Source organism: Leucoraja erinacea, chromosome 21, assembly GCF_028641065.1.
Source record: "Leucoraja erinacea ecotype New England chromosome 21, Leri_hhj_1, whole genome shotgun sequence".
NCBI lineage: Eukaryota > Metazoa > Chordata > Chondrichthyes > Rajiformes > Rajidae > Leucoraja > Leucoraja erinaceus.
In genome coordinates, this window is record NC_073397.1 from 5,517,727 (window position 1) to 5,542,476 (window position 24,750).

The 24,750-nt window shown below is 45.6% G+C and overlaps 1 protein-coding gene across 1 annotated transcript in view; it reads right to left on the reverse strand.

The window, feature by feature from the left end:
- The window catches only part of LOC129707180 (tumor necrosis factor receptor superfamily member 5-like), an 80,210-nt gene that overhangs the window by 11,706 nt on the left and 43,754 nt on the right, over window positions 1-24,750 (reverse strand). Inside the window, exons 3-5 of the mRNA XM_055651986.1 lie at window positions 15,476-15,604; window positions 6,334-6,477; window positions 3,990-4,086 (exon numbers count right to left, since the gene is read on the reverse strand). Coding sequence (XP_055507961.1) covers window positions 3,990-4,086; window positions 6,334-6,477; window positions 15,476-15,604 — 370 coding nt within the window. The remainder of the gene's footprint in view (window positions 1-3,989; window positions 4,087-6,333; window positions 6,478-15,475; window positions 15,605-24,750) is intronic.

Below are 24,750 nucleotides of genomic sequence, written 5' to 3' on the forward strand. Positions count from 1 at the left end.
CACACAATACTCTACGTATGGTCTCACCAACGGCATGTACAGTTGCAACATAAAATTCCAGTTTCTGTACTCAATCCCTCATCTGATTACGTCAAGCATATTAAAAGCATTTGTCACCACCCTGTTTACCGGTGTCACCACTTTCAGGGAACCATGTACCCGCGTCCCAAGTCTTACTGTGTAGGAAGGAACTGCAGATGTTTGTTTGAACCGAAGATAGACACAAAAACCTGGAGTAATTCAGCATGTCAGACAGCAGACTGAAGAAGGGTCTCGACCTGAAACATCACCACCTATTCCTTTCCTACAGAGACGCCGTCTGACCCGCTGAGTTAATCTAGCTTTTTGTGTCTATCTCAGGTCTTACTGTTACTGTTCTACAACACTGTCTAGGGCCATTTACTGTCTTTCTAAACTCCAGCGAGTAGAGGCCCAGTGTTGTCAAACACTCATCATGCGTAAACCCACTTTATTCCTGGGATCATTCTCGTAAACCTCCTCTGGACCCTCTCCAGCGCCAGCACATCCTTCCTCAGATATGGGGTCCAAAATTGCTCACAATGTGGTCTGACCACGACTTATAGAGCCTTAACCTCTAGATTAAATCTCCCTTTAAAAATCAAAGCCTGCAGCTTTTAGATTGCATTCTTTCCTCAATTTGAACTGAGATATTAACCCAGTTTCTCCTTTGATGGAATCTTATATCCTGAATACTTCCAGGATTTCCTATTTTATCTGAAAAAGTATATTTGGCAGACAGTTATGAGATATAATGTGGAGAAATATCCATATCATTGCATAAAAGTGAAAAGTTGAATACCTTTTGGCAAACGGGAAGATATTAATATACAAAGAGACCTTGGTGTTATCTCACAGAAGGTCAATAAGCAAGTGTAATATTTCAGCAACTGTATAGGGTTTTGGTATAATCATACATGAGTTGAGTTCCTTTATTGTTATTCAAACTTTTAGTTTGAACGAAAGTGCGTACCTTGCAGTCATGACAGAAAATAAAGTATTAGAACACACAATAAACACAGTTTAACATTCACCACAGTGAATCTCCAGGCACCTCCTCACTGTGATGGAAGGCAAAAGTCTTAAGTCTTATCTCTTCCTTGCTTGTTCTCCCGCTGCGTTGAGGTGATCCAGCCTTCGATGTTGGGCCCCCCACCGGGTGATGGTAAGTCCCGCGGTCGAAGGGCCGATTCAAACTCCGCGGCCCGGGGCGGGTGAAGCTGCCACCCTCCAGTCCAGCGGACGAAGCTGTTGTTGTGGGGGCTCCGGAGAATCTGCGAGCTCCCGATGTTGACGTCCACTGGGCCCGCGGCCGAAGCCTCCGAGGCTCCGAAGTCGGGCCGCAGCTGCAGCGCCACCACAGTCCTGAAGTCGGCCAGCTTCGCGAAGGTGAGTCCACAGGCTCTGCCTCTGGAGCCTCGAGGTCGGCTCCAGTTGGAGGCCGCCAGCTCCATGATTAGGCCTCAGCGCAGACGGAGACGGAGATACGACAAAGAAAAGGTCGCATCCCCTCGAAGGAAGAGGTTAAAACAAGTTTCCCCCACCACCCCCATACACAACTAAAAATAAACTAAAACATGCATCTAACAAGACAAAAGAAAACAATAAAAAAAGGGAAAAGACAGACGGATTGCAGGCGAGCCGCTGCTTGGGGTATGATGTATAGTTTTGTTCTGCAGGTAATTTTATTATAACACGATTGTTGGGTTCCTAATGCCCCTGTCCCACTTAGGAAACCTGAACCTCAAACAAGAGGACATGACTTCAGAATTAAGGGACAGAAGTTTAGGGGTAATATGAGGGGGAACTTCTTTACGCAGAGAGTGGTAGCGGTGTGGAATGAGCTCTCAGTGGAAGTGGTGGAGGCAGGTTCATTGGTATCATTTAAAAATAAATTGGATAGGCATATGGATGAGAAGGGAATGGAGGGTTATGGTATGAGTGCAGGCAGGTGGGACTAAGGGGAAAAATATTTGTTCGGCACAGACTTGTAGGGCCGAGATGGCCTGTTTCCGTGCTGTAATTGTTATATGGTTATATGGTTATATGGAACGGAAACCTCTGGCGACTTTGCGCCCCACCCAAGGTTTCCGTGCGGTTCCCGGAGGTTGCAGGTGGTTGCGGGAGGTTGCAGGTAGTGGAAGCAGGTAGGGAGACTGACAAAAACCTCCGGGAACCGCACGGAAACCTTGGGTGGGGCGCAAAGTCTCAAGAGGTTTCCGTTCAAGTTTCCTAAGTGGGACGGAGACTTTAGAAACCACACTTTATTTTAAAAAATCATATTATTAAAAACAACAGTATCATTAGGGTAAAGGGAGTTAAGGGCTACAGTGTTTCAGTCTCACAATAACAATGTTATTTTTCCTGCAGGATATCCAAAAGTACATGTCTCTTCAATAGCAATTAGTTCCCTTTTATTACTAATAACTAAAAATGTTAAAGACTGCATATTACATTGTTTAACAGAGCTTCGTGGTACAAACGTCAATAGATGTATACATTTCAATGGCCACCCATGGTTAAAGTGGCAGTTGTGTTCTGAAGAGACAATGGTGTCCGATTATTGCAGGGAGGTTGCATGGTTGATTTATTTATTCCCCCCATTCATCTTTTTTTCCAGCATCAATTTTCAATGTCATTTTAAGTCGTTCCTAATGTTTGTAATGTTCCCTAATCTTTCACTCATGTTTCACTCACGTTATAATAATAATAATAATAATAATAATAATTTTATTTATAGAGCACTTTAAAAACAAACATAGCTGCAACAAAGTGCTGTACATCACTAATCATTGACAAAAAAGTTAATACACACCAAAAATAACAATCAAAAGAAATAGTAGGAAAAGACATGTAAAATAAAGAAACATCAAAAACACCACAAACAGAAGCAAAACCTCAGGCATGGTCAAAAGCCAGGGAGTACAAATGTGTTTTAACTCTGGATTTGAAGATGGACAGTGAGGGGGCCTGTCTGATGTGCAACGACAGGGTGTTCCAGAGTGCCGGAGCAGCAACAGAGAAGGCTCTATCCCCTCTGAGCCTCCGACTAGACCTCGGTACCTCCAGGAGCAGCTGACCAGCTGACCTGAGGGACCGGGCAGGAGCGTATGGGTGGAGCAGCTCAGAGAGGTAAGGCGGGGCGAGCCCATTCAGAGATTTAAAAACAAATATAGCCAATTTACACATGGAAATCTGCTTTATAGCAAAACTATCAGTACTTTCCTAATAAAGAATGTGTTTGCCACAAAAAATTGAGATAACTGTGTTCTCTAGACTGCAGAAGAATGAGAAGCGATCTGAATACACAGAATTCTTACCGGGCCTGACAGGCTAGAGGCAGGGAAGGTGTTTCCCGTGGCTGGGGTGTCTGGACCATGGATCACAGAATAAGGGCAGACATAGGACTAAGATGGGGAGAAATACCTACACGCAGAGGGTGATGAATCTTTGGAATGTTCTGCAAAGTGACTTCACAGGCTCAATCAGTGAGTTTATTGAAACAGATTGATGGGATTGAAACGGAATATCAAATAACTCAAGGCATGAGGGAAAATAGCATTGAGGAAGAAGATACGTTCATAAATTCTTGGAGCAAAATTAGGCCATTCGGCCCATCAAGCCAACTCTGCCATTCAATCACGGCTGATCTATCTTCTCTCTCAACCCCATTCTCCTGCCTTGCCCCCCACAATCCCTGATCTTGAGGCTCAAGGGATCAAACAACAGACTCTGCTCCTAATTCTATGTTGTTAATTACTCATCCAACAGAGGTCATGGTTGAAACCTCCAGAAATATGTCCGTCTAGATGTAGCCATCCTAAATCAAAAACACGGATGTACCCTGGAGAGTAACCGGGCTTCTGGAGGTGAGACAAGAGGCAGCGACACACAACACAGCCCTCTCTCCACCACCATGTTCACCAAGTGACAACTGTTGTGAGGCTCCATCTCTGAACGTGGGTTCTTACCTTATCCATTTCCTGCAAGGCTCGGTAGAGGATGAGACATTGGAATAGAATCCGTCTTTGCATTCCTCACACACTGTTCCATTGTATTTTCGATCGCCTGGCCAGGAGATTAAAGAAGTCACTGTCATTTCTATTCACCAGTGGCTGTTATCAGACAGAACCAGTTGGTTCATTTTCTGAAAGCTTTTGCACAGGCAGCAAAACTGCAAGCGATCTGACCAGAATGGCAGAGGGGAAGGCATAGAATCCCTTCTATTTACTCCATTTATACCTCACGCTGCCTCGGCAAGGCCAGCAGCACAATCAAGGATGAGTCGCACCCTGGCCACTGCCTCTTCTCCCCTCAGGCCAAAGGTATATAAGTGTGAAAACACACACCACCATGTTAAGTCACTACACCTCCATCCCCCACCAGGAAGGTCTTAAAGCCCTCGCTCTGTGTCTTCCTCGATCACAGAACTAGCCAATTTCCATTTACTAACACTTTCCTCTACCTAGTGGAGTTGGTCCTTACCCTTAACAACTTCTCCTTCGACTCCTCCCACTTCCTCCAAATCCAAGGCGTGGCTATGGGCACTCGCATGGGCCCCAGCTATGCCTGCCTCTTTGTAGGGTACATCGAACAATCACTGTTCCAGGTGTGCACTGGCCCTATCCCCGAACTCTAGCTCCGCTACATTGATGACTTCACCCATGCAGAACTCACTGACTTCATCAACTTCACCACTAATTTCCATCCTGCACTCAAATTCACTTGGATCAACTCCGACATCTCCCTACCGTTTCTAGATCTCACCGTCTCCATCACAGGAGACAGACTATTGACTGACATGTATTACAAACTCACTGGCTTCCACAGCTTTCTAGACTACACTTCTTCCCACCCTGCTTCCTGTAAAGACTCTATCTCCTAGTCCCAATTCCTCTGTCTACGCCGCATCTGCGCCCAGGATGAGATGTTCCATACTAAGTCATCGGAGATGTCTGCATTCTTTAGGTTCCCCTCTTCCATTATAGACGAGGCTCTCACTGGGGTCTCCTCGATATCCCGCACCTTCCCCCATACTTCCATCTAGAGAGCCAAGCCAATGCACAATTCACATACACCTCCACCCATCTAGTCTTTTGCATTTGGTGCTCATGATGTGGCCTCCTCTACATTAGTGAGACCAAGCGCAGACTCGGCAACCGTTTTGCAGAGCAATGCACTCTGTCCACAACACTCTGTCCCTTTGCCTCCACAGATGCTGCCTGACGTTCCCAGTTCTTACAGCAGTTTGGGTTTTTTTTGGTTCCAGAGATTCCAATGATGTGGCCTCCTCTATCAAGCACAGACGAGGAGATTCCAACATCTGCAGTCTCCTCTGCGGGGGGGGGGGAGGGGAGGGGGGACTGGGGGGGGGGACAAATGTAGGAGCTGGCGTGCTTTGTAACTTTGTCAGAGCTGTAGGTGGCTGCTATTTGTATACATTGTGTATGCAGCAAAGAATCTCACTGTGCCCAGTCACATGTGACAATAAAGTATTCCTATTCCTATTTCTGTTCCTAATTCAACAGGTCAGGCAAGGTGTTTGTCTGTTTGTGTGCTCTCCATGTTTGTGTGCTGAACTGAGCATGAAATGAAACACCCCATTCACTCCACAGTCTGTATCTGGACAGCATTGCAGTGGTTAGTGCATCTGCCCTGCAATTCCAGCAACTCAAGTTCAATCCTGATCTCCAGTGCTGTCCACGTGGAGTTTGCATGTCTTCCTTGAGAACGTAAGTCTTCCTCTGGGTCCTCTGACTTCCTCCCATATCCCCCCAAAATACCGGATCCGTGGAATAACAGGCCACTGTAAATTACTCTGTGTTTAGGTGAATGGCAGCTCGAGGGAATGCAACTTCATCTGGCTGATAAGGAAATAAGTGAGGAAAGGTCATAAGGTCATGTGATAGGAGCAGAATTAGGCCATTCGACCCATCAGGTTTACTCCACCATTCAATCATGGCTGATCTATCTCTCCCTCCTAACCCCATTCTCCTGTCTTCTCCCCATCACCCCTCACACCTGTGACTCCACATGACAAATGTGTTTGATTGGATTGCTCCGAGCCGGCATAGACTTGAAGGACTGAATGGCCTCCTTCCATGGTATAGAAAATATATCAAATATTATATGATTAACGCCATTAAAGATAGTCCTGGTCATTAAACTTTTCTAAGTTCGTTTTTTCCAGAGATTGGCCCATACGAACAAATTGGCCTGAAGGGCCCGTTTCTATGTTCTGCAGATCTATCATTGTATGAGGGCTTTCGCCATGGGGAGACTGGTTCACCCATTGTCCACAGTACTGCGCCTCACCTGGGGTTTTGACTCCTGATCCTGGCGGGCAGGCATCATCGCCTGTGCAGATCTCGCAGTCTCTGTTAACGCAGTGTTTCCCTTCTTTACACAAGCACACCACATCGTTGACCAGGTCACCAGCTTTTACAACATCAAATTCTCCTGAAAAATAAAGAACAGATTTGACGTCACATCTCTGAGGCAGATTAGTTTAGTTTAGAGATACAGCGCAGAAACAGGCCCTTCTGTCCACCGAGTCCACACCGACCAGTGATCCGCACACATTAACACTACGAGGGACAATTTACATTCACACCAAGACAATTAACCTATAAACCTGCACGTCTGTGGAGTGTGGGAGGACAAACTCTATACAGACAGCACCCATAGTCGGGGTGGAACCCGGGCCTCTGGAGCTGCATGCGCAGTTAGGAAGCATCTCTACCGCTACACCACCGTGCCACCCCTAAGCTCAAGACACAGCTTTCTCCAACTACCAAACGTATTGTTAAAACAACATTTTATGATTTGGATGAGAGATTGAAGGTTTTGTGGCCAAGTTCACAGATAATCAGCCATGATCATATTGAATGGCGGTGCAGGCTCGAAGGGCCGAATGGCCTTCTCCTGCACCTATTTTCTATGTTTCTACGTTTCTATAATACGAAGATAGGTGGAGGGGCAGGCAGTGTAGAGAAAGCATGGACTGTGCAGAAGGACTTGGACAGGTTGGGTGAGTGGGCAAAAAAGTGGCAGATGGAATACTGCAGAGCTAAGTGTGGAGTCATGCATTTTGGTAGTGGGAATAAAGGTGTAGACTATTTTTGAAATGGGGAGAGAATTTCAGAAATGGGCACTTGGGAGTGCTGGTGCAGGATTCCCAAAAAGTTAATTTGCAAGTCAAATCAGTAGTAAGGAAGGCAAATGCAATTTATTTCAAGAGGACTAGAATATAAAAATCAAGTGTGTAATGCCGAGGCTTTATAAGACACTGGTCAGACCGCATCTGGGGTATTGTGAGCAGTTTTGGGCCCCATATCTGAGGAAGGATGTGCTGTCGTTGGAGATGGTCACACAGAAGGTTTACGAACATTATCCCAGAGGGAATGGGTGAACATTTGAGGCCACTGGACCTGCACTTGCTGGTGTTTAGAAGGATGAGGTGAGACATCATTGAAACTTACCAAAGAGTGAAAGGCTTAGATAAAGGGGATGTGGAGAGGATTTTTCCACTCGTGGGAGAGTCTAGGACTAGAGGTTATAGCCTCGGAATAAAAGGACGTTCCTTTAGAAAGGAGATGAGGAGGAATTTCTTTAGTCAAAGGGTGGTGAATCTGTACAATTCATTGCCATAGAAGGCTGTGGAGAGTGTCGATGGATATTTTTAAGGCAGAGATTGATAGATTCTTGATTAGTACTTGTCTCAGGGGTTATGGGGAGAAGGTAGGAGAATAGGGTTAAGAGGGAGATATAGATCAGCCATGATCGAATGGCGTAGTATGGGCTAATTCTTCTCCTATCACCAATGAACATATGAACATAACTTGACCAATAACTGCTGTATCTCCCTTGAACACTTAAACCATTCCAGGGTGGAATGAGGTCATGTACATTTGACATGGATTTTAACACTCAGTCGAGCTGCCCAAGCCCTCTTCCCAAATTCTTCATACGTCCTGCCCTGTGCCCTCCCGGGATGGTTGCCTTGCAACAATGCCCATCGCAATATGACATTTATCCGGCTTCTGTCATCCAGGCACAATCTGTCTCTGCTGGCCAAGAACTAAGGTTTGTTATAAGTACCGTCCTTGTCCTCATCCCTGGGAGGGAATATCCAACTGCTAAACCTCAACTGGCTGCAGTGAAGATCATCATCAAAAGCATCTACATGAGGTGCTACCCCTATCATCAACGATTCCCACCATCTGGGCCGGGCCCTCTTCTTGCAGCGACCATTAGACAGGCGGTAGAGAGGCCGGACGTCCCACACCACTCGATTCAGGAACAGTATTTTCCAACAACTATCGGGTACTTAATTTAGTTTAGTTTGGATATGTAGCATGAAAACTGGACTTTGGGCCCATGGAGTCTCGTGAATCACCTGTTCCCACTAGTTCAATGTTATCCCACTATCCCATCCACTCCCTACACACTTGGGGCTAATTTACAGAGGCCAATTAACCTACAAACCTACACGTCTTTGAGATGTGGGAGGAAAACCAAGAGGACAGGGCCACAGGGAGAAGGTGCAGACTCCACACAGACAACAGTCGAAGGCAGGATCAAGCCCAGGTCTCTGGCGCTGTGAGGTAGCAGTTCTACCAGCTGCGCCGCCGTGCCGACCTACTCAATACAACCCAAGGTTCTTAAATCACCTCGGTAACAGAACATTAAGTTTCACCTATTGCACCCCCGTTGAACTTGTGTGTTTTCTAGTTGTGTATAAACTAATGTCTTGTTTTTCGGCACGGTCATTTTTTACTGTCCTGCAGAATTTGTGTAATTGGTGTTTAATATATGTGTTTGCATGTTGCCTGCATCTGTTGTTGTGATGCTGCTGCAAGCAAGATTATAATTGTACCTGCAACTCACCCCACTGGTGCATATGACAATAAACCTGTCTTAACTTGCCATAGTCAAAATACGATGCACACCAACTGATAAGTTGTGACAAGATCTACAATCCGTTACCCAGTCTCATTCAGTCTCCATCTGTTTCCCTGCCTCGTTAAATAGTCATTGAGTTGGACACATGGACAGTAATCATTGACACAGTAACACCAGCTGAATTAATTTGTGAAGAATACATCTTTAGGGCGGCACGATGGCGCAGCGGTAGAGTTGCTGCCTTACAGCGCCAGAGACCCGGGTTTGATCCTGAGTACGGGCGCTGTCTATACGGAGTTTGTACGTTCTCCCCGAAATCTTCAGTTTCCCCCCACACTCCAAAGACAGGTACGTAGGTTTGTAGGTACCAATTGATTTGGTATAAATGTAAAATTGTCCCTAGTGTGTATCGGACACCATTAGTGTACGGGGGTCACTGGTCAGTGCGGACTCGGTGGGCCAAAGGGTCTGTTTCCGCGCTGTACCTTTAAACTAAACTAAAAGTTTAATTTAGTTGGATTCTTCTTCAGCTCATCCAAAGGATTAGCAACATTTTTTATCAAAATAAATAAAAAACACGTCCACGATTAGTATGTGAATGTGTTAGACTTACAGAACTATACAGCATGGAAACAGATTCTTCCGCTAAACTTGGCCATGCCAACCCTTCGTTTCCGTCAGTGAAATTGAGTTTTGAAAGTCACAATTACCATATAACATATAACAATTACAGCACGGAAACAGGCCATCTCGGCTCTACAAGTCCGTGCCGAACAACTTTTTTTCCCTTAGTCCCACCTGCCTGCACTCATACCATAACCCTCCATTCCCTTTTCATCCATATGCCTATCCAATTTATTTTTAAATGATACCAATGAACCTGCCTCCACCACTTCCACTGGAAGCTCATTCCACACCGCCACCACTTTCTGAGTAAAGAAGTTCCCCTCATGTTACCCCTAAACTTCTGTCCCCTAATTCTGAAGTCGTGTCCTCTTGTTTGAATCATCCCTATTCTCAAAGGGAAAAGCTTGTCCACATCAACTCTGTCTATCCCTCTCATCATTTTAAAGACCTCTATCAAGTCCCCCCTTAACCTTCTGCGCTCCAGAGAATAAAGACCTAACTTATTCAACCTATCTCTGTAACTTAGTTGTTGAAACCCAGGCAACATTCTAGTAAATCTCCTCTGTACTCTCTCTAGTTACAATTGCACCTGTAACTTTATTTGACAGCTCATTCCAGACACTGACCTTCCTCAACTCTCACCTTAAGCCTATGCCTTCTAGTTTTTGAGTCATCTACTCTGGCAAAAGGACAGCGAGTGCTCACTTTATCCATGCCCCTCATGATTTGGTGCAGCTCAATAAGGTCACCCCTCAGCCTCCTACACTCCAAAGAAAAATGCCCCTATCCAGCCTCTTCCTATAACTCAAGCCGGCAGCTCCAGGTGACTTCCTGGTCAATCTCTTCTGCACCGTTTCTGACAACGAGATCCCCCTTCAAGCAGTGAAAAGCTTTTATTGCGTGCTATCCAATCAGTGGAAAGACAATACATAATTACAATTGAGCCATTGACAGTGTATAGATACACGGTAAAGGAATAACGTTTAGTGCAAGGTAAAGCCAGCAAAGTCCAATCAAAGATAGTCCGAGGGTCACCAATGAGGTAGATAGTAGTTCAGGACTGCTCTCTAGTTGTGGTAGGGTGATTCAGTTGCATGATAGCAGCTGAGAAAAAACTGTCCCTGAATCTGGAGGTGTGCGTTTTCACACTTCTATACCTTTTGCCTGATGGGAGAGGGGAGAAGAGGGAGCGGCCAGGGTGCAACTCGTCCTTGATTATGCTGCTGGCCTTGCCGAGGCAGCGTGAGGTATAAATGGAGTCAATGCAAGGGAGGTTGGTTTGTGTGTGTGATGGTCTGGGCTGCGTCCACAATTCGCTGCAATTTCTTGCGGTCTTGGATGGAGCTGTTCCCAAACCAAGCTGTGATGCATCCTGATTAAATGCTTTCTTTGGCGCATCTGTAGAAGTTGGTGAGAGTTGCAGGGGGGCATGCAGAAGGGAGTCGAGGCGTTGGTGTTGCCAGATTAGCCTGCGTGGCATGCGGCAACCCCTGACAACCCGCAACATTCTCCTGCAGAACTTGGAATGGACAATCTTCCACTAACATTTGCCGCCGTTCAAACCAAACAAACGACACTGGGAGAACAAAAGTACAGTCCCTCATCAAACCACTCACTCGATAGGGAGGCAATCAAGCGTTCTTGCATAATCTGTGCACATTGATTCCCGTCAGGCGACGGGGCAGGAGCTGGGGGAAAGTACCTGATACTGGGAAGAAACATAAACTCCAACTTGTAGATAGTTGATGGTTCAATGGGCATTACAGCCTATAGCATTTGAGACTGTTCTATAATAGTTCAGCTTCACGTCCCCTGATCACAACAGGTGAATGCTTCCTCATTCCCCTTTGTTTAGGTGCCGACCCTTGAAAACTCCCACGTTCAAAAGTCCACATCCAAACAAAGTTAGAAGGTCACCTCCCTATCTTCAGAAGCAAATGGAGGGGAATTCCACCTGTAATTACATGGCTGGTATGTAATTGGCATGGTTGTTTCAGCAGGGTTAGTTAATCAGTGTGGTGCTTTAGGGTACAACAAATATATCTGGAAGTTTAAGAAGGAACTGCAGATGCTGGAAAATTGTAGGTAGACAAAAATGCTGGAGAAACTGAGCGGGTGAGGCAGCATTTATGGAGCGAAGGAAATATTTCCTTCGCTCCATAGATGCTGCTTCACCCGCTGAGTTTCTCCAGCATTTTTGACTATATCTGGAAGTCACTGACCGGTGACAATGAGTTAGGCCCAGTACCAGCAACATCAGTTTCATTAATCATGTCTCCACCCCCACTCACTGTCTGCTCTGTTCTGCCTGATAATGTGCAGCTGCCCCCTACATGAACAGCCCAGGAGTCTGTGCCTGGCAACTTGTTCCAGAAGTTGTACCCAACACCATTACCCAAGCACGTGAAACTGGGTCCACGTTTAACTCACAAACTGGGCCGCATCCATTCGGCACTGCTGCACCCACAGGAAAAAAACCTCTTTGACCCACCTGTTTGTCAACCAGTTCTGAACCAAAATCACCTTCCACCAACTTAATTTTGTCTACCTACTGTGAACATGTGATTTGATGCCTGCCATCCGGGGCGGGATCCATGTGTACTCGTGATAGATGTGGCCCGCCATCTGCTCACAGACATACATCCCAGCCCCTATGCAGAATAAGGTTGCCAACCTCTGAACTATGCCATGTACTCAATATGCATGTGGCCACCCAGTTTCATTTGTCACAATCTAACAACTGATACTATAGTTTCTTCCTGCTCTTTTTTCCTGTCTGCTAATCAACCCTCTGTCAAATGCCAAATTATTACCCTCAAACTCATGCCCTTATCTTGAGCAGTTAATTTTTATATGGGTCCTTATCAAATGTAATTTGGAAATCCAAATCTACTGATATCCACTGGCTCCCTTTTATCTGCCTGCTAAAGAGGATCTACCTTTTCAAAGAAATCTGATGTTTGATTAATATTAAATATATTTTGTGAAAGACTGTTGGCTTTGCCTAATCATGTTTTCTGTTATCACTGCCTCAACAATGGATTGCAGTGTTGGCCCATTGATAGATAAAGTGTACAGTCACAATCTTTTTCCTAGGGTGGGGGAGTCTTAAACTGAAGGGCACAGATTTACTGTAAGAGGGGAAACATTTCAAGGGCACCTGAGGTCAACTTTTTAATACAGAGGGTGACGGGAATGTGAGAAGAGTTGCCAAAAGAAGTGGTAGAGGTTAGTATCCTAAATCTGTGCACTGTGGATGACTTGATTGTAATCATGTATAGTCTTGCCGCTGTCTGGATAGCAAGCAACAAAAAAGCTCTTCACTCTACCTCGGTAGATTCTAAACTAAACTAAGCTACAATTACAATGTTTTGAAAATATTCTGACTAGTAAATTAAAAGGAAAGCTTCACTGGTAAGAAGGAACTGCTGATGCGAATATTGACACAAAAAGCTGGAGTAACTCAACGGGTCAGACAGCATCTCCAGAGAAAAGCGATAGGTGACGTTTTGGGTCAAGACCCTTCTTCAAAACTCTGAAGTAGGTTCTCAACACAAAACGTCACCTAAAGGATGTCAACGCTAAACATCACCTATTCCTTTTCTCCAGAGATGCTGCCTGACCCGCTGAGTTCCTCCGGCTTTTTGTGTCCATCCAAGATTTACAGGGACATGAGCCAAAAGCAGGCAAATGAGACCAGCTCGAGTATACCACTCGATTGGCATGAATGAGTCGGGCCAAAGGGCCTGTTTCCATGCCGTACAACTCTGTAACTCTTCGTACACCCAAGGTGGTCGCTTGGCAAAGCATGAGCAGGGTTGGAGTCACGTCAAATCTCAGAGTAAATCATCACTGTTAAACACAGACTTCAAAATCATTCTGTGTTTTTCTACTTGTCATGCCTTGTTTTGTCCCATCAGTCATTACTGATCTGAGCAGTAACACTGCCCTTTCTCCACATTTATTAAACTTTCTGTGTTTTGCTCTGAGATATATCAAGGGCATTTATATTTGGATCAAAACAATTATAGACAAAACAAATGCTGATAACTTTAGAATGAAAACTAACTTGCATTGAGTCATAGAGTGATACAGAGTGGAAACAGGCCCTTCGGCCCAACATGCCCACACCGGCCAATATGTCACAGCTATACTAGTCCCACCTGCCTGCGTTGGGCCCATATCCCTCCAAATCTGTCCTATCTGTTTCTTAAATGTTGGGATAGTCCCTGCCTCAACTACCTCCTCTGGTAGCTTGTCCCATACACCCACCACCCGTTGTGTGAAAAAGATATCCCTCAGATTCCTAATAAATCTTTTCCCCTTCACCTTAAACCTATGTCCTCTGGTCCTCGATTCACCTACTCTAGGCAAGAGACTGTGCATCTACCAGATCTATTCCTTTCATGATTTTATCCACCTCTATAAGATCACCCCTCATCCTCCTGCTCGCCAAGGAATAGAGTCCCAGCTTACTCAACTTCCCCCTAAAGCTCAGACTCTCTAGTCCTGGCAACATCCTCGTAAATCTTCTCTGTACCCTCTCCAGATTGACCACATCTTTCCTATAACACGGTGCCCAGAACTGAACACAATGTTCTAAATGCGGCCTCACCAACGCCTTATACAACTGCAATATGGCTTCCATTGAGTCCGTAAAGTTAAAAGAAGTGGCCAAAGATTTCATGGTCAAAGAGTCATTCAGTACAGAAACAAGCTCACCAGCCCAATTCATCCATGGCAACCAAGATGTCCCATCCAAGGTGGTCCCATTTTCCCACGTTTGGTCCATATCCCTCTTCACCGAAAATATTTTGAAAAGGTGCTTTAAAAAGCTCTTTAATTTGTTTTGCGTCTTTCACTAAAATAGAGGGGTATGGAAAGTACTTGGATTGCCAGAGCACAATATGCTATGGGCCAAGCGTTGGTGAATAGGATTAATATAGATGAGTATATGATGATTTGACACATTATCAGGGGGCCGAAGGGTTTATTTCTGTGCTGTATGTTTGATTATCTCAGCAGATATTCATTTGTTTTCCAGCCAGTTAAGTACTTTGGAAGTCACTCATTGAAGCTGCATTTGGGGTGGTAAACCTTCAGAGATGTAGACAATGCTTTAATATGGACTCTTCGGCCTGTTTACTGCAAGCTCCCAATACACTAAAGTGATGGGGACCAGAGAATCTACATCAACAATATTGACTGAGGAGTGACTATCAGTCAGGGTGCTAGGATACTCCCTATTGCACAAGGCTGATAAGCTGAGCATTCTGTTCCACTACACTCCTTCTTCACTCTATTGAGATGCTTTCCTGTCTTTAACATCTGTCTCCATCCAACCTAAGGCTGCTCCACGAACAGTGTGGCAACTGTTACAGCCTGGCTAACAAGCTTGGTGGCATGGCGGTAGAGTTGCTGCCTTACAGCACCGAGTTTGATCCTGACTACAGGTGCTGTCTGTACAGAGTTTGTACGTTCTCCCCGTGACCTGCGTGGGTTTTCACCTTCCACCAACTTCCACCGGGATCTCTGCTTTCCTCCCACACTCCATAGACGTGCAGGTGTGTAAGCTAATTGGCTTGGTATAATTGTAAATTGTCCCTAGTGTGTGTAGGATTGTGTTAATGTGCGGGGAGCGCTGGTCAGTGCGGACTTAGAACATATTTCTAAGCTAAATTAAACTAAACTTAGATCTTTGAAGGAACTCTTGAACCCATGGCCTTCATAACACAAACTTACTGATGTTATCAGTTGCACCTCAACACACCATGCAGAAGATGGGACGAAAGACTATGTTCGGGCAAGTTAAACATAACAGACTAGGTGGATACAAAGCCAAGCAGATGCTAAAGATGGAAATACCACATTGGCAGGATTGGGAAATTATTAAATACCACGATTAATAGAAGTGAAAATCACTTGCCTGAATCACAAGCTGCGTGTCTATTGCAGTGTGTGCCTTTGGTCCACTCCCGCTGGTAAAACCCTGGTGTACAAGGCTGACACGAGGAGTATTTTTCCGATCCACTACATTCATGCACCAGGTACGAGCCTGAAAAATATTAAAGCCATTTGAGCTCTTCCCACATTGCACCAGAAGATAGATGCCTCAGAACAGTAGTATAAGGGTTATAATGCTATGAGAATCAAGGCAGCACTAAATAGAATATCACAGTAAATTATCCCGTGCCCATGAACTACTAGCAGGCAACACACTGGGGTGGGAGGTTGCAACCTTCATGTGGTCCACCCTGTTTAAACTAATGCAATCAACCCGACTCGCACAAACAAATAGATGTAGTTTTTCATACCGCATGATCTACAACTTTAGGCTCTTCACACCATACGCAAGAAGAAGAAGAAGAAGAAGAAGGCAGAACATCTCAGCCTCAAGAAACTGTAGGAAGTGAACTGCAGACGCTGGTTAAATGGAAAATACTCAAAAAGCTGGAGTAACTCAGTGGGACAGGCAGCATCTCTGGAGAGAAGAAATAGGTGATGTTTCAGGTTGAGACCCGTCTTCAGTCTGAAGAAGGGTCTCAACCCGAAACGTCACCTATTTTTTCTCTGCAGGGATGCTGCCTGTCCTACTGAGTTACTCCAGCTTCATGTGTCTATCTTCAGCCTCATGGAACTTACGTACTTCACAAGGTACTCATGGTGAACACCATGTTGTAGGGTACATGAAATTGCAGATGCTGATTTACAAACAAAATGTCAACAGACATAACCAGTGACCATAGATAGACACAAAAAGCTGGAGTAACTCAGCGGGTCAGGCAGCATCTCTGGAGAAAAGGAATAGGTGACGTTTCCGGTCGAGACCCTTCTTCAGACTGAGAGTCGGGGGAAAGGGAAACGAGAGATATATATGATGATGTAGAGAGATATAGAACGAATGAATGAAAGATATGCACAATAGTAACGATGATAAAGGAAACTTTATCGGTTAGTTCAAACAGAACAAGTTGTCTTACAAATTTAGGCTGTGCACGCCATACGCAAGAAGATCTTTTGTTTGTTAGATGAGAATGAGTACAGACAATGAGACTCAACAAGACGACTTCGAAGTGAGAGAGAGGGGATACTTGAAGTTAGAGAAATCAATATTCAAACCACTGGATTGTAAGCCGTACAAGCAAAATATGAGATGTACCAGTCACCATGCTGTGAGTGGTTACTTTCATCAGAAGGGAGCCCAGTTTAAGACCATGCACAATTTAAAACCAGCCTTCATCGGTTAAAGGGGAGGTGTATTGGGACTCCCAGCAATTCAGTAAGTAAGTATTTATATAGCACGTTTTAAGTCAACTCGCATTGACACCAAAGTGCTTTACATAAAATAGTAAGATTAAGCGAGAACTTACCAGTTTGAAGTTTGATCTGTATTTTATGAGGAGTTACGATGAGGGATTACGTGAAGAACCCGTCCAGCACGCATGCGCGACATACTTCAAAGCAGCGGTGTGGAATCACAGAAACAACACGAATTAAAATAAACATAGTAAAGAAAAGGAGAACTAAGTTATCAGTTGATCTCTATTATTGAGGGTGGGAGCGGAGGGCACGTAATCCCTCATCGTAACTCCTCATACAATACAGATCAAACTTCAAACTGGTAAGTTCTCGTTTAATCTTACTATTTTACTTCGGAGTCACGTGAGTGACTACGTGAAGATTTTAAAGCTCTGTGATTTCAAACCGTGTAACAATTCATACTTCACTCGCTGCCGAAGTCATTCAAGGGAGGAAGTATGTTATCGTAATTAACCATGAATCTGTTTGTAAAACCATAATGGTATTTATTAAACAATAACAAAAATAAACAATGCTCCCCCGGGCTTAAATTATATATTTACAGAATCTAAAATTCTGTCTGCAAATGAAACAGGTTCTAACGGCTTATTGTAGAACGTTTGAAATGTTTTCTCCATAGACCACCTCGCTGTAGCCAGGATGTGGCCCAATGGCACGTCCATCCTTTTAGCCGCCGATGTGGATGCTGCCCTGGTGGAGTGAGATGTATATTTGTCAGTATTTACTCCAGCAGCTCCTAGTACCTGCTTGAGCCATCTTGAGATGGTTTGGCTCGACACCGGACCATGAGGTTTCCTGTGGCTGACCCATAGGGCTTTTTCTCTCCCTCGGGAATCCCTTGTCGTGTTGGTAAAGTTGAGTAGATGAGTCATGACACATAACCGTGGTTCAGGTGGGTATGCCCAGAAATCCATAACTAGACCTGAAGTTCCTGGTCTGTTTTGCTTAACCAATTCCTGAATTGTGATAGTAATGCGGTCTGGTGTTATCACCATACTGTCCTTTCAGAGAGACTGGACCCTTTGTGCTGAGACAAGTGCCATCAGCATGACCGTCTTAGTGGGTTAGCTGTTCTAGGGTGAGTGACCTGGTTGGTGACCTCCCCCTTAGATATGTCAGGACCACACTGACATCCCAGATTTGAGTGTACCTTGGTCTAGGTGGGTTAGAGTTGAATATTCCTCTCATGAGTTTGATCACCAGCGGGTGTGACCCTATGGCTTGTTGTCCTGGTGCCTGCGTTAAGTAGTTTGATAAGGCACTTCTGGCGCTGTAGCTCAAACCTTCATTGTGGTGAAGGCCGGCCAGGAACTCCAGTACATTGGTTATGGTTGTGGATGAATAAGTCGTCCTGGTATTAGAACAGCATCTTTCCCAGTTCCTGATGCTCGACAAATATTTATTTCTAGTGGATTCTCGGTGGGATGCTGTCATGGTGTTGATTGTTCTGTCAGATAATCCCAGGCCCAGCAGTGGTCTTTTCAAAATCTGCAACCCAGTAGTTTGATTCTGTCATGGCATGGATGACTTATGCCTGACACCGGGTGAGTTAATAAATCTGGGCTACTGGGAATGGTCATAGGGGTTTCGATGACCATGTCGAGGACCACTGGGAACCATGGCTGTGTAGACCAGTCGGGTACTATCAAAATACCTGAAGCAGAGTCCATCTGTATTTTGCGTAGTACCCGACTGATGAGGCAGAAGGGGGGAAAGGCATAAAAGAAAAAGTTTCCCCAATCCAGCGCGAACGCATCTATCGCTGCTGCCTCAGGGTCTGGTTCCCAAGCAACATACATAGGTACCTGGTGATTTAGTCTGGATGCAAAGATATAAATATCTGGTGTGCCATACTGCTTTGTGATTTTAGCAGATACTTTAGGATTTAACATCCATTCGATGTTATCATTGAATTTGCGTGACCTGGTGTCCGCCATTGTATTTAGCTTACCTGGTAGGTAAGTTGCTGATAGCCAAATATGTCTATCGACACACCATTGCCAAATTGTGTTGACCAAATTGTCACATGATATTAATTTTATTCCGCCCATATGGTTAATATAGGCCACCACCGTAGTGTTATCTATCTGTAAACGAACATGCAAGTGTTGCATATTCATAAAATATTCTTTTAAACCATAAAATGCACCCAACATTTCCAGATAATTTATGCCCAGTGTCTGTAGTAACGATGACTCTAGGTTAGTCCATCTACCACCTGTGCTGGATATGCTATTAGTTGCTCCCCAGCCTTGAGCACTGGCATCTGTTTGTATAATTAACGTTGGGTAATTGACGGGCTGGAACTATGCCAAATGTTCCCCATCCACCATTGTAACTCTGATATTGCTTCAATGGGTAATTTCATGATCCGGTCAAAATGACCTGCATTTCGTTTTAATGCCTGTACTTTTGCTCTTTGTAGGTTTTGATGGTGCAGAGGTCCATGATTGGCCATTAAATTGTTACATGTTTGTGTAAAATCTGCTGCTTTGTCTTTTGGCAACGTTACAGATATGTGGACTGAGTTAATCGTGAATCCCAGATAGTCCATGGTTGTGGATGGCATCAATTAGATTTATCTGGATGTAAGACAAATCCCAGGGTTTCAAACAATTGTTTGGTAGCTAACACAGCTGATTTAGCCAATTCCATGGTTTTGCCTACTATTAAGATATCATCAAGATATGCCATGACAATATGTTTTTGTTTTCTTAATATTGCCAAGGCTGGTTTTACTATCTTGGTAAATAATCTCGGGGCTAATGTTAATCCATTAGGCAACGCTATAAACTGCCATAGTTGCCCCATCCAGGTAAATTTCAGATATCTGCGATAATCCTTATGAATGGGTACTGAATAGTAGGCATCTTTTAAATCGATGCTTGCCATAAAGTATCTTTTGGAAATCAGTTGTTTGGCAGTTACAAATGTTTCCATTTTGAAATGTATATACTTAACAAACATATTTAGTGAGGTCAAGTCAATGATGATGCGACATCCACCATCTTTTTTGGTTTTAGTGAATATATTTCAGACAAATTCCAAAGGTTCATGTTTTGTTTTTTCAATGATACCTTTTGTAAGTAACCTCACCAGTTCTGCTTGACCCTCTAGTTTTTCTTTAACTGAGAGGGTAAAGACCCTTTGGGGTGTATGCTGAACTGGTGGCATGTTTTCTTGAACAAATTCTATTTTGTATCCACGAACACTGTTAAGTATATAATTATCATTTGTGATAGATCGCCATGCTCCCACAAACAGGTGCAATCTCCCCCATGTTAGTACAGTTCCCCCACTTTTTATATGCTGGTAGGAACCAGACCCACCTACCTCCATGGTTATGGGTGTGTTCCCTTCTTCTGTTTCTTCGTTCGACGTTGTGTTGTTGGACGTACTGCTGGTTGGGGGTGGCACATTTTCCATGGGGTCCGCTCTGGGCCCTGGCCTAAAAAAGGCTTTCGGGGATGGTATGCGGACCCCGAGCTTTCACCAGTCCCATGAGACTGACGTCAACCGGTGGACGCGGTGGGGTACTGCCGTCTGGGTTTTGTGGGTCTGCTCGTTCCGGGGCCTGCCCTCATGAGGCCGAATGTTTTGAACTCTTCTTCCAGGTCCTTTACTTTTTTGGACGTCCTTACCAAAGAGCAGGATCTGAGGCTCTGAGGCCGGTGTTTTGCACAATCCTGCAAATTTGGGGTTGAGGGCAGGTCTTATTATCTCCTTACGGAGGTTGTTTATCTCATATTGGGTGTTGCACAGCAGAGCTAGAGTGTCTTGCTGGTTTATGGTCATATCCACCCCATCCACGGAACGAGCATAAGATGTTATGGCCGATGTCAGGAGCCTGAGAATCCGCTGTAATTTTAGCTCTTGATTCCAGATGTTCTGCCCAACGTGCCCCCAGATTTGGTTGTTGATGGCCGGCACGTTGAGCGAAATGCAGTTTTCTGGGGCCGAATACAGCTCTAGTGCCTCATTAACTACCTGCTCTTGTAAGGGGCTTGAAGGACAGGTAGTCTATGCTGGCCGCCAGTTTTGGCTCTAATGGCCGTCCTGCTCATGGTGCAGCCACGTAGCAGTTCAACACACCCAGCAGCTCTTCCTGGTCCTGTACCCCATGCGTACTCCCGATATCTTCAGCCAGGGACCCCTCTTCTTGACCAGCCCAGCTCTGGTCGCCAACGCTGCCCTCGGCTGAGGGAGGTGCAATGGCCAGTGCATTATAAGGCACTGTAGCGGGGGTGCCTGAGCCCCCTTGGCGAGACTGCTCCAGCTCCCGAAGCAAGTCTCGCTGGAGCATTTGCTCCATGAGCCTTTCCATGCGGCTCAGGCGGCTGCCTCTGCCGCTCTCGGGCGGCGAGTTTTCCTCATCGGTGGCATCTGATATTACCGGCCGGTCAGTATTCCGTTTGGATTTTCCTCCAGTCCGCTGCTCAGGCTGCGCTAGCGGTACTGGGCTCGGCCCGGCATCAGAGACTGTGGACCGCAGCGTGTGTGGTCCTGCCGCCTCTCGCCCCCACTGAAGGAACGCTCCTCTGTTGGAATCGAACGGGGGACGGTCATTTTTCCTTGTCTTGCTTTGTTCATTTTCGCCAGTTTTTCACGACCTGGTGTGCACAAAGCAAAGCAAAGTTCTATATACGACCTCAGAACTTACCTGATGGTCCGTCTTTTTAAAGCTTGTAGCGGGAGCGCCCTGTTCGCCGCTGTTGCACTCTGCGTGAACGCTCATGTCGCGCATGCGTGCTGGACGGGTTCTTCACGTAGTCACTCATGTGACTCTGAAGTAAAATAGATAATAAGTTTCCATACCATAGAAAAAGGTTAAAAAAAATGAAGAAAATGGACACAACACATTATAGAGTTCAACACAAACGTCCCCCCACAGCAGACTCAAAAATTTCCACTGTAGGGAAAGGCACCAGAAAGATAAGTCCTCTTCCTCTGAAACACCCGAGGTCGGGGCCCATTTGTGGCCTTGCAGTCAGTCCGATGATTTTCAGGGCCCTCTTGCCGTGAAGATGGAACTCCGGCGTCGGGTGAAACAATTCCTCAAGCGGCTTGGAAAGTCTGGAGCGGCTGCCTCCTCCCCGGAGACCGGAGACCGAGGCACCCGTAGCCTTCAGGCCACGCCGGTTGGAGCTCCGACCCCGGCGAACTCGATCCCTGGCTCCGCGGCGCTCCAAATCCAGCGCCGCCCGCAGCCGAACGCCCACAGCCCCAGCTCCGCGATGTTGGGAGTCGGCGACCACAGCGCTCTGGAGCTTACCGCACGGCAACCCGGTAAGGCATCGCCCGCTCCCTGTTGGTATCCCAGCGCTGCACCGTAGCTGTAGTCCCAGCCGGTCCCGACAGGAAACGCCGCTCCATTCTCGATGGTAGGCTGCGAGGACGGGGGCGAAGAAGCAGCTCGGAGGGATGCTGCCTCTCTGACTAGGTAGGGGACTAAGAAATAAAGTTTCCCCCTTCCCCCCCCCCCCCCCCCCCTACCCACCACATAAAAGACCTCCAACGAACTAACTAACATTTTTTTAACAGGACTTAAAATAAAAAAAAGGTGAATAGACGGACTGCGGGCAGGCTGCCATACACAGACGGCGCCTACTCCTGCACATCCACCATCTTTAGGTAAGAAGGACCCAGACCCAGGAGATGTTACAGAGAAAGGTTGAGTTACAGAGAAAGGTTGAACAAGTTAGGGCTTTATTCTCTGGAGCGCAGAAGGTTAAGGGGGGACTTGATAGAGGTCTTTAAAATGATGAGAGGGATAGACGGAGTTTGACGTGGATAAGCTTTTCCCACTGAGAGTAGGGAACAGATTCAAACAAGGGGACATGACTTGAGAATTAAGGGACAGAAGTTTAGGGGGTAACATGAGGGGGAACTTCTTTACTCAGAGAGTGGTAGCTGTGTGGAATGAGCTTCCAGTGAAGGTGGTGGAGGCAGGTTCGTTTTTATAATTTAAAAATAAATTCAGATTCAGATTCAGATTCAGATTCAATTTTAATTGTCGTTGTCAGTGTACAGTACAGAGACAACGAAATGCATTTAGCATCTCCCTTGAAGAGCGACATAGCAAACGATTTGAATTAAAAAAAAAATAATAAGTGTATAAGTGTATAATAATAATAAGTTGGATAGTTATATGGACGGGAAAGGTATGGAGGGTTATGGTCTGAACGCAGGTGTATGGGACTAGGGGAGAATACGTGTTCGGCACGGACTAGAAGGGTCGAGATGGCCTGTTTCCGTGCTGTAGTTGTTATATGGTTATATGGTTATGTTGGGAGTGAAGCTTGTGAGGGTCCTTTATCCTCACAGGGCAGTGGGAGAGGAGACCACAGTGGCAATCAATGTCAGAAGTCAAACCCTGGGATTCCAGGTGCACTGCTGTGCAAAATCCAGTGACCTCCCATAAACAGTCACAGTCAGTCAATGTATCTCCAAACCCCAGGTCCTAGCAAACAGCCTCACAGGCTGCTGGATGCAACACTGGTGACAGGAAACACGCTCATCGTCAACATCAAAAGCTCACACTCACACTGCCTCACACTCATCCCTGTAATCATGATGTTCCCCCATGACACACACTTGCACACCTACATGCAGGTGCAGCAAGTAATTAAGAAGCCAGGTGGTAATCGGGCCTTACAAGAAGACTCGCGTACAAGATGAAAGCACAGGATGGACACAAAAAGCTGGAGTAACTCAGCGGGTCAGACAGCTTCTCTGATGGTGGCAGCACGGTGGAGCAGCGGTAGAGTTGCTGCCTTACAGCGCTTAGAGCACCAGAGACCCAGGTTTGATCCCGACTATGGTGCTGTCTGTACATATAGCTTGTATGTTTTCTCTGAGATCTTCAGTGTCCTGCCACACTCCAGAGACGTACAGGTTTGTAGGTATCAATTGGTTTGATATAAATGTAAAAAATTGTCCCTAGTATGTGTAGAATAGTGTTAATGGGGAGGGGTCGTTGGGCGGCGCGGACTCGGTGGGCAGAAGGGCCTGTTTCCGCTCAGTATCTCTAAACTAAACTAAAAGGAATAGGTGACGTATCGGGTCGAGACCTTTCTTCAGACAAGGTGAAAGTAGTTCTACTGTAACGTCATTGGCACTAGGTAAGATCATACATGAAGGGCTGTGTACTATTTGGTCTTCTTACCTAAAAGAGTATATACCGGCCAACATGTCCCAGCTACACTGGTCCCACCTGCCTGCGCTTGATCCATATCCCTCCAAACCTGTCCTATCCATGTACCTGTCCAACTGTTTATTAAACGTTGGGATAGTCCCTGCCCCAACTACCTCATCTAGCAGCTTGTTCCATACACCCACCACTCTTTGTGTGTTAAAGTTACCCCTGAGATACCCTTCACCTTGTCATCGATTCCCCATACTCTGGGCAAGAGACTATGTGCATCTACCCGATCTATTCCTCTCATGATTTTGTACACCACTATAAGATCACCCCTCATCCTCCTGCACTCCAAGAAATAGAGACCCAGCCTACTCAACCTCTCCCTATAGCTCACCCCCTCTAGTCCTGGCAACATCCTCGTAAATCTTCTCTGAACCCTTTCAAGCTTGACAATATCTTTCCTATAACATGGTGCCCAGAACTGAACACAATATTCTAAATGCGGTCTCACTAACGTCTTCTACAACTGCAACATGACCTCACAATTTCTATACTCAATACTGACTGATGAAGACCAATGTGCCAAAAGCCTTTTTGACCACGTTATCAACCTGCGACTCGACCTTCAAGGAGCCATGCACCTCCTAGATCTCTCTGCTCTACAACACTAGTCAGAGGCCTACCGATCACTGTATAGGTCCCAAAATGCAACACCTCAAACTTCTCTGTATTAAATTCCA